Source organism: Phycodurus eques, chromosome 14 (assembly GCF_024500275.1).
Source record: "Phycodurus eques isolate BA_2022a chromosome 14, UOR_Pequ_1.1, whole genome shotgun sequence".
Lineage (NCBI taxonomy): Eukaryota > Metazoa > Chordata > Actinopteri > Syngnathiformes > Syngnathidae > Phycodurus > Phycodurus eques.
Window position 1 is genome coordinate 13,328,433 of NC_084538.1, and position 15,193 is coordinate 13,343,625.

The following is a 15,193-nucleotide window of genomic DNA, read 5'->3' on the forward strand; positions in this document are numbered from 1 at the left end:
TTCAACTTTAGGTCTGACAACATTTGAGGGGAAAAGCCCCTGTGTTATGCAAGAACCAAACAAAACAATTTCCCATAAATAGTTGTTCTGGCAACAATGCTGCCTATTTTTATTGGCCCAATGAGTATAAAATATGAGCCTTTAAATTATAGTAAAAGTAGATCAAAGATGGCTGCTCTTGAGGGAGTTCAAGTGAGGTCATCCAAACCGGCGCCGTAGCCTTCTGCTCATAACTTAAGCATCAAAGCTGTGTTTGTGCGAGAGAGTGTGACTGGGTGAGGCACACAGTCTCTCCAAGGTGCCATCACTCTGGTCCTGTCAGTCTCAGCACCCTCACGTCCAGAGCACTGCACCTCAGGTCCACTACTGTCAGCGACCCTTGACCTCCCCACACCCCTTCCCAATCACATTATGCCCTCCAGCTTCATCAGGCACATCACATGGATGCGCACCCAGCGGAGATCAGAGAATGTGGGATACATAGGGAAGCCGTTCATGTCTGATTTCAGAAATTCCTTTGCATTTTGATGGCAAAAGAAAAACATCATGGCTGACTTGGACTTCTGTTCAAGAGTGAGAGGAGAGACCCAGAGGAAGGAAAACAGAAAATCATAAAGCCACAAAAGTCCCTTATGAATGGCTTTTAGTGCTCATGCTAACTCCAAGATGCAAATCCATGATGCCTGACAAGCTATCTGCCAGGAATTGAGGGCTCTGATGGCAACATTCTGGACTACTCCCTCCCAATATTAACAAAAGTGCACTTGCGTATCACGTAAACACACAGACATCGTTGGGGCTGCTTAAGCTAAAGAACACAAGTAGGAGTTGAGTATCACGCAGAGACCCATTAACCCTTGGCTCACAACTAGAGCAGGGAGTGGACGTCCTTTAAACACGTTAAACATTGCTAGTCTATGTGTGTACAAGTGATTTATCCTTTACTTGTGTGTGCATGAACGTATGGTCATAACAGTGACGTTCTTATATGTATTTAAAAAATAAATAAATAAAAGGGGTGGGTCACCGACCACTTAGGTAGGCTAGATACTAGGAAAACCACACTGATCTCTCTCTCATGACCTAAAGTGCTTTTTAAAAAAAAACAAAAACAAAAAAACAAATGAAAACATTTAAAATGTTTTCCCTCATGTACTAAACCACGCAGACAATCTATCATTCAAACTTCACCACTAAACAAACATTCTAGCTAGCAGGCAATGTAGACCAACCAAAATGCTTGAATCAGTTTTCCTTGTCACATCACGTGTGGTCATTTGTTGCTCATCAGAATGGGGCCTAATAGAGCCCAATAAAATATAGGCATTCACTTGGTAAACTGGGGCAGAGGGCGCAGCTGCCCTACACAGCAGAGAAAGGACAAGTGAAGTCAAAGGAACACAGTCACACACTGATGTGATTGTTTTAAAAACAGCATGCTTAGGTTTTTAGCCATCTTCTTCTGAAAATTTGTATACTGTACAGTATACACACATTCATTTTGCAATTGAATTACTCCTATGCTATTTTCATTACGGATGGTCATATTAACCCTATTAACCCATCCAGCCAACCATTTTGTACTGATTATCCTGTTCAGTGTTGTGGGGATAGAGCAAAAGGCACATTACACCCTGGACTTGTTGCCAGTCAATTAAAGAGACAGATAACCATTCATAATCACATTCACACCGTCAGTGAGTGGGACCTGAATCTGCGCGCAAGTCAGGTGAGTGAACCCCTACAGCACAGGTGTCAAATTCAAGGCCCAGGAGCCAAATCTTGGCCGCCACATCATTTTATGTAGCCCGTGAAAGCAAAGCATGTGTATCAACTTCCATGATTCTTGCTCAAATCTGTACCAAAATTTCAAATTGTCATACTGCAAGCATTTTTTTGTTATCAAATCCCTTTTTACAGTAACTTGAACAATGGTTAAATTATTATCATTGACGTCTGATTTCAAAACTAGTTATCCATCAATTTGTAGTAGTATGATGAGGCGATTAAACATTTACGTATATGGTTTCACAGTCAAAATGACCCTCTGAGGGAAACCATATAAACAATGTAGCCTACAACAAAAATGAGTTTGACACCCCTGCCAAACAGCATCAGTGACTCAGCATAGAGGGTTTCCCACATACAGACCCTTCCCAAAAAAAAATTTATATCATGGAAAAGTTTATTTATTTCCATAATTCCATTAAGAAAAAATAAATTTCATAGATTATAGATTCAGGACCCACAATTGAAACAATTTCAATTATTTATTTGTTTATTTTTTACATAATTTGGGCTTCCAGCTCATAAAACTCACAAAATCAGGAATTCAAAAAAATCTGAATACTGTGAAGAAATCAGCCCAAATTTTGCAGGCCATAAATGTTTTAAACTGAGTTCACACACTAATCATCTGCTAAACTCAAAGGGCACTTATACATTTATTTGTGTCGGGCCACCACAGGTGAATTTTGGCTGCCATTTTTGCCGCTATCTGTCCGTCCTCGCTGTGAATGTAGTGTGTCATTATAACGCTGGTTAGTAAGTGGCATTATGCATTGCCTCCGCCAAGATGCGCAGCTTGCTCTGCCAGAAGAAGAGGTTCTAGACAAAGCGGGGAGCCAGCTGCCAGCAGCACCGCCAGCGCGAATCGCAAGGGACACGAAGAACGAAGGTAAAGTAACACTATCACACAAAAAAACAAACCTTGGTACATATATGTTGCCAAGCAAGTCCAGAAGTTTGAACAGGTTGAATTTATGTTATATTACGTTGTCTCTCTGTTAACGTGGCTAGAAATTTAATTTAATTTAATTTAATTACTGCCGAGACAGTAGTAACCCGCGCGATTATCTGTATTGCATGGAGCGGTTCTGCATGTTCGTTGACGCGAATGACGTCTCATTCACACAGGTGAATATCGAAGATTATTTCAAGTGAATCATGAAAAAGCCTCATCCTGAGGAGACATGCCAACATGCTGTATTGTCAACTAGTTCAGAAGCAACAGGTGAGACTCAGCACTTAATTAGGTTGGTCATAATTTATTTTCTTTATGACTGCACCAAACAATAAACCCACAACTACTGCATTTGACCCAGAGTGGCTCAAAATGTCTCAGTTTTAAGTCATGTGACACAATACAGTAAATTGAGTAGCTGCATTTTATCTTAAGTTATTAATAACGATTTTTATTTTAGGGGGTGGGGGGGTAATTTTGGAATTTGATTATTGCGCTACATTTTAGGGATGTTTTGCCGACTGTGAAAAATGCACAAGCCTACAGCTAAGAAAGGCCCAGGAAGGGGGGCTTTGTTGAGTTTGGAGCAGAAATGTACAGAAAAGACTACTTGGAACGGCCAGCATATCACCACAAGGATCAAGCATCTTTCACACTCACTTTTCAACAATGAATAGGATAAGAGCATCATTTTAATGAGCAAAACAACCTTCCAAACATGTTTCTATGGGTGCAGTTTTGACAGTTTTCTTTTGAATTAATCCTTAGGTGAAAACAGAACTTCGCAATCGCTTATAAAGAGATCACCTGGCCGCCTGCTTCAAAATATCTGCTAATGGGCACGATCCTGTGGACTTAAATTTAGAAATGCTTTGCAATATTTTTTAGGAACCTATGCAACATTTCAGTGCTCCAGTGAAGAGTGCAAACTCTGCAAGAAAATGTAACACTTAACCGTATTTCTTCTTTAAGTAAGCAATCATATTTTTATTGAAATTCCCTTTACATTATAGTTTACATTAATTTATTTGTAGTTATTTACGTTAGTGATTGTATTTTTTTTATTTAATGTCTTATTTTATTCTGTGTTTGTTTGAATAACAATTTATTGTTGTTAAATGTATTTCATTATTAGCACCATTAAAAGAAAATTACAGTATTCTATTAAAATCCAGCCCACCAACCAGGCCAGGATACAGGTGCCCACCACCGCAAATAGATTCCAGGCCTGTATGAAACAATGGCATATTAGACGATCAATTGACTGAATTTATCACTGAGAATGCAGTCCCCTCCAAAAGTATTGGAACTGCAAGATCAGTTCCTTTGTTTTTGTTGTATACTGAAGACATTTGGGTTTCAGATCAAAAGATGAATGTGAGATAAAAATTCAGAATTACAGCTTTTATTTTATGGTATTTACATATACATGTGTTAAACAACTCAGGACAGAGCACCTTTTGTTTGAACTCACCCACTTTTCAAGTGAGAAAAAGTATTGGAACATGTGACTGATGGGTGTTTCTAGTTGCTCATGTGTTGCCTTTTAGATTAATTGCTTAAACATTAGATAGTGATTGTTTTTGGCTTTGGATTTCACCTGTGAAAACTGCATTTGCCGTTAAGAAAACATGAAGACCAGACAGCTGTCTATGGGAGAAAAGCAAACCATTTTGAAGCTGAGAGAAGAGGGAAAATCGATCAGAGCTATTGCACAAACAGTGGGTATAGCCAATACAACAATTTGTAATGTACTGAAAAAGAAAGAGACTACTGGTGTACTGCGCAACAGACATCGAACAGGTCGGCGAAGGGTATCAACAGCAGTTGATGACAGAAACATTGTGACAGCTGTGAAGAAACACCCAAAGACAACAGTCAGTGACATCACTGGAAACCTCCACAGGGCAGGGGTGAAGGTATCACAATCCACTGTTCGAAGAAGACTTCGAGTCAAAAAATATAGAGGTCATACCACAAGATGTAAACCACTCATCAGCAAAAAGATCGGAAGGCCAGATTGGATTTTGCAAAGAAGTACAGAGAGCGGCCACGAACGTTTTGGAACAAAGTTTTATGGACAAATGAGACCAAGATTAACCTCTATCAAAGTGATGGAAAGGCCAAAGTATAGAGAAAGAAAGGATCTGCTTATGATCCAAAACACACAAGCTCATCTGTGAAGCATGGCCGAGGTAATGTCATTCATTGCCTTGGCTTGCATGGCTGCTTCAGGAACGGGCTCACTCGTCTTTATTGATGATGTAACTCATGATGGAAGCATCAGAATGAATTCTGAAGTCTACAAAAACATTTTGTCTGGCAATTTGCAGACAAATGCATCCAAACTAATCAGAAGCTTCAAGACAAGACAAGACAATGACCCAAAACACACTGCCAACACAACAAAGGACTTCATCAGGGGGGGGGAGTGGAAGGTCTTAGACTGGCCAAGTCAATCACCAGACCTTAACTCAATAGAGCATGCATTTTACCTCTTGGAGAGGAGGCTGAAGGGAGAAACATCCAGAACTGAAAGAGGCTGCAGCAAAGGCCTGGAAAAGCATTTCAAATGTAAAATACAATAGTCTGGTGAAGTCAATGGGTCGCAGGCTTGATGCAGTTATTGCAAGTAAGGGTTATGCCACCAAATACGAAATGTTATTCACTTCAAGTTAATTTAATAATGTCTGTTTCAATACTTTTGATCACTTGAAAAGTGGGTGGCTTCAAACAAAAGGTGCTCTGTCCTGAGTTGTTTCACACATCAAGATATAAATACCATGAAATAAAAGCTGGAACTCTGAACTTTTGTCTCATATTCACCTTTTGATCTGAAACCCAAATGTCTTGTATCATGTCAGTATGCAACAAAAAATAAAGGAATTGACCTTGCCGTTCCAATATCTTTGGAAGGGACTAATTTATAGTCATGGAATACATTTTTGGATAAAAATGTCTTGAAGCAACTGAAGCAAAATGGAGCACATTGCAGAGGTGCTGTTTACTCAGTTTCAAGTGATTTGTCGTCTAATGAAGGAGCACATGACATCAGCTCAGGTCCTACATCCACGTAGACCTCCACAATGACACAACTTCTACGTGAAACAATCTGCATGTCGTACACATAAATAGTACGTTTATATAGGACTTCTCACTGCGAGGATTCACAAACTACATTATTAAAATACAGAGTCAAACATTATACATTTAATCAAACAAATTTAATTTAACAAATCCTAACAAGTCTCACTGGAATGCCTGTCTCAACAAATGTGTTTTAAGTACTACTACTAATAATAATAATAATAATAAGACTGGCATGGAAACAGGACATCAGAACATTCAGAGAGAGGGAGTCTCCCATAAAGTAAGTGAGTTTACCTAGCATTTATCTAGATTTTAGGCTAGCGGTTAGCATGTCAGTATCTCCACATTAGTTCAACTTTATTTACATTTGCTGGACTGTCACTAGTGTTGACATGCACTATTGCAATATTAGTCATTCGAACTTCTCTAAGTGCTAGAGGACTGCATCTTTTGCACAATTGTGAAAACAAAAACAAACAAAAAATGCACCAGCATTACCAAACAACTAGCAACCCTTTATTGCTCAGTGACTGGTTTTTTTTGTAAATGTCTTTATGTCTCACAAGTGTTCTCTGTCAATTGACTGTCTGTTGTCGTACTAGAGCGGCTCCAACTACCGGAGACAAATTCCTTGTGTGTTTTTTTGGACATACTTGGCAAATAAAGATGATTCTGATGGTCATATTTCTCAACAAGTAACAGAAACCTGTAGCTACTTTATTTCATGTACTGTACTATTTTTTGACTAATTTGTTTTACGCCAAGTCGATCACGGAAATGAAATCCCTACATTTATCCCCATATTTTCAGCACAGCGCTATCTGCTGAATCTGGTGGGACTGTCCCAGAGGACAAATGGGCAAACTAAACCATACAGGGATTGTGACTGATACTTGTTACAATTAAGGCCCATCTCAGTTTAAACTATGACTTGCAAGTTTTGGTAGGAGAAAGTACACAAAAGGTTCACTTCCTCCTGTAGAGAGGTGCATCCCAGGAGAGTAGCCCCAGACTAAACACTGTTCATTCAGCTGCTCTGCATCACATCGAAACAAGCGGCAGATGGCTGAAAAGCACTCCCAACAGAAAACTCACTTTTTCCACCAATTATGCAAAAGCAAGGCAAAGTGGGGGAGGAGGCAAAACCTCTAAATATTATACATGCTGTCTTTTGGCAAGTGCATTGAGCAAATTCTGTCAGAGAAGGATGGGTAATTTCAGGGTGCTCAGAGCCAACACAAACAACTGTTCTGGTGAGGCCTCATTGTCAGCACTTGAGGTTTGAGTCAAATGTTTCAACGCTCTGTAGCCAATTTCTCTTTTCCCTGCCCCCACCATCCCCTATGATTTGTCCTTGTCCAAGAGCTCACTCAGCCTTTCATCACCTACACAGCCGGAGCTTTCAAAAAGTGTTCTTGTGGAAAACAAAGTCAGACCCCAGATGACAATCTACACATGCAAGTTCAAACAAAAACAAAAAAAGAGCGTTCTCTCACGGTCTTCTGTGCTGTACATGAGATCATCTAACATGAGACAGACAGCGTCCCTCCCACCATCACCATTCATGACTCTAATCGTGGTTATACTGTTGACAACGATGTTGCAAAGACCAGACAAGAAAGACTCAAACCACTTATCGCATAGGATACAAGTTCAAATGGTCACTCAAGAGGTAAAGTTTAAAAAAAAAAAAAAAAAAAACACACAGTTCAAATGAATGTACTTTGAATGTACATTGAAGTATAGCTTAAGTACTACAGCACAGGTGAGTGTCCCAATGATGGGACACATACAGGAAAATGTATTGAACAAAAAAGCAATTATTTATGCAGCATGATTTTGTGGGTTGAGGGGGAAACAGAACTGATATTAGATTCGTTTTTGCCAATAAAAACAGGGCTTAAGGGACTACAACAGACTATACTATTTAGTATTATGCTCAAAAAGTCTATACCGTACTGTATTATTATGATATTGACAATGTATAATACAATTAAATGATAGAAAATTTGGATGGAAACAAGACCTAATCCTTATCACCAACAAAGCATATCCTACCTTTAAATAATATGGAGGTAGATAATCAAGACTGATATTTCCTTTTTGATTAGATATACATTTAACAAACAGGTACATCTGCACAACAATGTATCAAAAATAATCTGCCTTTAGAAAGATAGCACTCAGTTGTGATTGACACTGTCAGAGCGGTATTAATGTGGTTGTTTGCAGTGGTGTAGAAGTGCTTTGCATCATTCTGTGACACTCTCATGTGGCTAAATAAAGTAACATAAGAAATAGAAACAGGCAGCCGACTTGATGACTGGTTAACACATCTGCCTCACAGTTCTGAAGTTATCGTTGTGCGAGTGTGGGTTTCCCCCAGGTACTCTAGCTTCCTCCCACATTCCAAAAACATGCATGAAAGGTTAATTGTGGACTAAATTGTCTATAGGTATGAATGTGAATGATCGTTTATATTTGACTGGCGAGTACCCAGTCCAGGTGGCACCCCGTCTCTCGCCCAAAGTCAGCTGGGACAGATTCCAGCTCACCCAAGAACCTAATGAGGACAAATACTGTAGAAAATAGATGGAGTTGTTGACTTCAAAATGTGTGCTGGTGGTCATCGGTGCACGGGAGAGGACTTTCATTCAAGGATTGCTTGAGGTATGTTCACGTACTTTTAATACGATACAGCTCACAAGCAGGCAACAAAACGTTATGTAGCTAGTGCTAGCACTAACCGTTTTATGTAAACATGCCGGCGTTCTGTCGAATCATGCTCTAAAGTTTCACTGTGTGTGAAGTAATTTAATTACAATAAAGTAATTTAATTACAGTAAGTTAGCACTGATTATTTCTGTTATGTTGTAATGTTGATTTGACCTGACTGATTAGAATACATGACCTGACTAGAGCAGTGATTTCCAACCTTTATGGACTGAAGGCACATATTTTACAATTGGAAAATCTCACGGCACACCAACAAACAAATGTCAAAAACAGTAGATACACAGTAATTACTGTATGTACTTCCTGCCATCTAATAGAAAATTATTTATTTGTTTTGTCTGTCACTATGCCTCACTGGAATAAATAGAGGGACAAAGATACATTATTTCTTGTAGATCTTTTGAGCAGTTAAGTAAAATTTGATAATTTCCCATGGGGCGGCACAGTAGTCGATTGGTTAGAGCGTCTGCCTCACAGTTCTGAGGACCGGGGTTCAAATCCCGGCCCCGCCTGTGTGGAGTTTGCATGTTCTCCCCGTGCCTGCGTAGGTTTTCTCCGGGCACTCCGCTTTCCTCCCACATCCCAAAAACATGCATGGTAGGTTAATTGACGACTCTAGGTGCCCGTAGGTGTGAATGTGTGTGCGAATGGTTGTTTGTTTATGTGTGCCCTGCGATTGGCTGGCAACCAGTTCAGGGTGTACCCCGCCTCCTGCCCGAAGATAGCTGGGATAGGCTCCAGCACTCCCACGACCCTTTTGAGGATAAGAGGCTCAGAAGAATGGATGGATGGATGGATGAGTTTCCCACGGCACACCTGAAGATCACTCATGGCACACTAATGTGCCACGGCACACCGGTTGGGAATCACTGGACTAGAGAATACTTTTGAAGATACTCAGTATACAGTACACAAGTATGTACAGTAAATGAACAAGTCATTTAAATAGACACATTGCCCCATCTTATGATCAGATCGGTGATCGTTTTTTTTTTTTAAACTCGCTGATCGGTCCCAAAATGATGACACGGGAATGAGAAGTAGCGCCCCAGTCAGCCATGTATTGACTGGATATCTGTACATGCGTCAACGTCTGGAGGCTGTGAAGCCACCAGGGAGGGTGTGTGCGAGTGCGTGGATGTACTCCAGTCTCCCTTGACGGCTGCATCCAAGACAAATCACCACTGGTGCTGCTGTCACTGCAGGCCTTGACCAAGACAAACAGCCGAGTTTTAAAATAAGTACCTGCTGCCTCACAGCCCTTCCAGCAAATCCATACAGAGGCAGATCCATGCTGAAACATACTTGCCTTCACAGGTCACAAGACTGGAGCTGGAGTCCAACACTCCACACAGGAGACTCACTTTTCACCCCCTCAACCCTGTCTGCATTCTTTCCCGCGCACACACTTACGCGTATGTGAATATTTACCACACAGCACACCAGTTCCATTATAGCCAAAATGCTGGGAGTGCAATAACAGGGGTGACTCAATGAGTATACCAGGTTGGAGGGTCACTGACTATGTGCGTGTGCAAGCTTTGACCATCAATGTATATCTGAGCAAGCACGCACAAAACGTCTAACATAGATGAATATGCAAATTGCTCTAAAGTGTGAGCACTATTTCCTTGCTTTTGCTTCACAGTACATTGCATTTTGGGAGTTGTAGTTCATCTGACCAGGCCAGCCTTTGTCGTTGCTGGAGTTCCTCACTCAAGACATTTTTGTCTGTGGCTTTTCCAGCATCGGTCCACCTTCACTGATGCAAAGACCCACCCACACTATTTGTTTCATTTACATATTGATTAGCTTCGCCGAAAGAAGCGTTGCCTCAGCATTTCACTGAATACATAATGTAAAAATGAACAAGTGACAGCTATTCTTTTTAGACTCTTCCTCTTTAAACAGAAAGTTTTAGTTTAAGTGGCTGTGTTTCCAGGTAATTGCACAAGTTGAAGTTCATCACAGACTGAAGGGCAACAAAAATAAAATACGCTGAAAGATGCACATCTCAGTCAAATGAAGGTTACCGTCAGGGTGAAGCAGTATTGAACATGTTCCACACCCCCACTTCCCCCAAAATATGGCTTTGTTTTGCTCCTGTCACCCAATAAAAACAGGCCGTTCTCACTATGTGGGCGGGTTTTAGTAGCTGTCCGTTCCAGTGCAGACGGCCGGGCGCTAGAATTGACTGATGAATGACTTGCATTTGGTGAGGACTGGACCAGTGGCGTCTTGGATTGATTGGCCCAAAAGGGGCTGTTAAGAGGGGGGTGCACTTCCTGTGTGTGTGTGCTAATGGACGCTCTTGCAGAGAAACTGTGGTGGCTTGTGGGAGCGCTATGGTGGTACTCTCCTTTGCTAATTTGCTTTCAGTCTTGCCGTTAATCAGAAATGCTTCCAAGCTACCTTCACCAAAAGCAGCAATGTGCATACCTCTATAGCAAATTAATACTTTGAATTTATGTAACGTGGACTGTGTGAACAAAACATTTAAATATTTAACAGCCATTCAGACAGAACACGAAATGAAAATAATCATGTCCAAGTAGTGACTTGAAATAATTCCACAATTTGTGTGACTGAATTAGTAATTTTGTACAAAAGCAGCACACATTCATGACCGTAATTTCTCGTGTACAATGCGCACCCATGTATAATACGCACCCCCAAAGTTTACCTCAAATTTCTGGAAAACCCTTCTACCTATGTATAATTCATTTTTACAATGCATGATTTTGTTTCTACCCATATGATCAAAACATGAAGTATTATCTGGATTATGTTTGTTTCTTAGTCTTTCATTCAACTGGGTGAGTGAAACAAAATAAAATAGTTAAAACAGTTAAAATAACTTTTAACAATGATATATTTAACTTTTAGCTGAAACAATTAATTAATGTTTAATTAATTAAGTCAATTGGGTTAGTTCCACACACATTGCCTTTTAGTTCATAGGTTTGATATTGATACTGGTTATAAAGAACCTCGCGTCTATGCTGCAGGCTGCTAAAAAAATTAATGTTCATAATTTGGACACGCTTTACTTAAACCATGCAAAAGATTTTGACCCAGCCCCCTAAAAGAATCAGAATCGAGAATCGTTAGGAATCGGAATCGAACTAAGGAATCGGAATCGCTCAAATTCAAACGATGCCCAACCCAAAACATAACCATAAAGAAATTAATGATGGTTGTTGTTCAGTCAGCAGTCGTATTTAAAAACACAATATTTCATAAATTCTGCCAGGGTATGTAAACTTATGCGCACAATTGTACATATATGCAGTCATACGTACCCGTCATATTGGAATGAAAGTGTAGGCTACACCTTTTCCATAAACTCTAGGTGGTGGTGGCATATTAGAATGAACGTGTACACCTCTCTCATAACCTCTATGTGGTGGTGGCATATTGGAATGAAAGTGTAGAGCTTTTTCATAACCTCTAGATCAGTGATTCCCAACCAGTGTGTCGTGGCACATTAGTGTACCGTGAGCGCTTTTCAGGTGTGCCGTGGGAAATTATCAAGTTTTACTTAATTGCTCAAAAAATTATTTATTTACAAGAAAAACATTATCTTTGTTCATCTAATTATGCCAGTGAGGCATAGTGACAGACAGAACAAATAAATGCTCTTCTTTTAATGTCAGGAAGTACATACAGTCATTAATGTATCCACGTTTTGTGACTTTTGTTTGTTGGTGTGCCATGAGATTTTTCAGTTGTAAAATATGTGTCTTGGCTCCATAAAGGTTGAAAATCACTGCTCTAGATGGCGACATACATTTATAAAATGTGAAAGTTTTTTTCCATTTTCTCCTATACGTATGTACAGAGGTGGGTAGAGTAGCCAAATATTGTACTCAAGTTGGAGTACTGTTACTTTAGAATAATATGACAAGTAAAAAGTAGTCATAAAATTTTTTTTTTAAATGAGCCATTTTGATTGGCTCGCGAAGGCTACGTGCGCGGTCATGTGGCTGCCTTGTGTCGTCTGATTGGCGCAACGGGCACCCTCTGTGAAAGTCAAATATAGAGTCTAACAATAGACGAGCACACGCAGGAATGGAAAAATAAAAGTAACGAACAGGATGTCGATCATTGTAACGGAGTAAAAGTATCGATCCTTCTTCACATAAATACTCAAGTAAAAGTAAAAAGTATGCTGCATTTAAAGTACTCTGACAAGTACAGTTTATGGAAAATGTTACTTGAGTAAATGTAGCTCGTTACTACCCACATCTGCCTAAGTATAATGAGCACTATTGACTGTTGAAAATTTTTTGGGGGAAAAATTTGCATTACACAAAACATTACGGTATTTGCCTACCAATAACCCAACCATTGCAAAGACTTTCTTTATGTATGCTTAACCACTCAATATATACACAAATTAAGTGTTGTGCAGATTAAAGACAATTTATCAATCAAAACACTATTTAATTTCAATTTAACATTACCTTATGTTTTCCTTGTGTTTTACTATTTTTTTAAACTTTGACTGCTATTTATGGAACTGAAAATGGTTTGCGTGTGTAAAAAAAACTTTTACCCGAGTCTTCCCAGCTGCTCCAGTTCTGGCACCGGTGGTCCAAAAGTTTCAATCTGAAGTGGCCTGTAGTGGTAAAGGGCTTCTTCTAACTTGGGTACAGCTTGTAGAGATACAGTCTGACGCTGAAAAGGGAGTTGGGGGTGGAAAAAGCAAAACAGTGAGAGAAAGACAAATAATCTTGAAGAATGGACAATAATCATCATTGGTACGCAGTAGAAACTACGTCACAGTCACAGAAGAAAAAAAACTAAAAGGCTTGTGGTTAATCAAAGCACAGCATTAAAAAATTCCTGACGGACTGGTTTAGATAAAGAGTTTTGCCTGCCAACCTTTGTACTGTTTTTGATTTGATTACTTTTTTTCTTCTTACTCATTACGGTTTGGGCACCTGAACATGAAATAGTCATCAACAAGGAGTTTGGTTGATTTTGATATAATGTTCTGTTTTGATTGACACTGTCAAAGAGGTATCAATTTACCGTCAAAGAGGTAGTCATTTAATAATATGTTTCTGATTGTGGTTGCAGTGGTGCAGTACTGTACTGTATCATGCTGAGAGTCAACGGTTTTCCACTCCACAGTACCAACATGACTCTACTAGTTTCTGTTTGGGGCAGTCTTAAAAACAAACTATACTGGGAAACCACGCCACGTTAAATGCATTGGGCGGAACGGGACGTGCTCAAGAACAACAACAATGGAGAAGAACAAGGGTCGCTGTATTTATTTCTCAGCACGTGGCTATTGGCCACGAGACAAACTGAAGACAGCAAGAAGATAGGCCGCTGCAGCAAAGACTGCAGAGTATCATTCCACAGCAGGCACAGCAAAGGGGTATCATGAGCATAGTAGTTTTTGGGTGTTTTTTTTTTTGTCATTTCTAGTCATGTATCCTAAAATATTACAATGGTATGATGAATCTGTTTGAGTGACCACGTGTGGTTTAAATCGCAGCTAATAAAAGTACTAAAAAAATAATACCTCATTTTGCAAATGAAAATGCGCTCATAGTCAGTAGAGCCGAGTACCGTCATTTCTCGTGTATAATGTCCCCCCCCCCCCCCCAAAAAAATTTTGTCAAAAGTCAATATTGCGCATTATACATAGGTATAAGAGAAAATGAAAAAAAACTTCCCCGCCTGTGTGGAGTTTGCATGTTCTCCCCGTGCCTGGGTGGGTTTTCTCCGAGCACTACGGTTTCCTCCCACATCACAAAAACATGCATGCTAGGTTAATTGACAACTCTAAATTGCCCGTAGGTGTGAATGTGAGTGAGAATGTTTGTTTGTTTGTATGTGCCCTGCGATTGGCTGGCAACCAGTTCAGGGTGTACCCCACCTCCTGCCCGATGATAACTGGGATAGGCTCCAGCATGCCCACGACCCTAGTGAGGAGAAGCGGCTCAGAAAATGGATAGATGAATGAAAAAAAACTTTCACATTTTATAAATGCCGCCATCTAGAGGTTATGAAAAAGCTGTACACTTTCATTCCAATATGCCACCGCACCCTTGAGGTTATAAAAAAGGTGTGAACTTTCATTCTAGTATGCCACCGCCACCTACAGGTTATGAAGGGTGTAGGCTACACTTTCATTCCAATATGACAGGGGTACATATGACTGTCTATATGTACAGTTGTACGCATAAGTTTGCATACCCAGGCAGAATTTGTGATTTTTTTAAATTTATTTTATTTATTTATTATTTTTTTTAAATACGACTGATGACTGAACAACAGCTATCATTAATTTCTTTGTTTTGTTTAATGATCATCCTTTTCTGAAATGCTTGACAGTTTAATTTGAATCCCATTAAAATAAAATTAAATGTGTTTCGCCTGGTCCTTCATGTTTTCTTTTAAGAATTGTACCCACATCACAAATTCTGCCCGGTAATCTCATTTAGCAAATAAAAGTAGGGCTGTGAATTTCAAAATAAGAGCAAGTAAATAAAAAGAAAGTATTACATGTTCAAATAAAGTGGTTAACTTCAAAATAATTATTTGAAAAAAAACTAACAAAATACAGATAATACTTCATGTTTTGATCATATGGGTAGAAGCAAA

The 15,193-nt window shown here is 39.6% G+C and overlaps 1 protein-coding gene across 1 annotated transcript in view; it reads right to left on the reverse strand.

Annotated features, from left to right (window-relative positions):
- The window catches only part of mnat1 (MNAT1 component of CDK activating kinase), a 66,702-nt gene that overhangs the window by 11,942 nt on the left and 39,567 nt on the right, over positions 1-15,193 (reverse strand). The window contains exon 7 of the mRNA XM_061696121.1: positions 13,128-13,249. Within this exon, the coding sequence (XP_061552105.1) occupies positions 13,128-13,249 (122 nt within the window). The remainder of the gene's footprint in view (positions 1-13,127; positions 13,250-15,193) is intronic.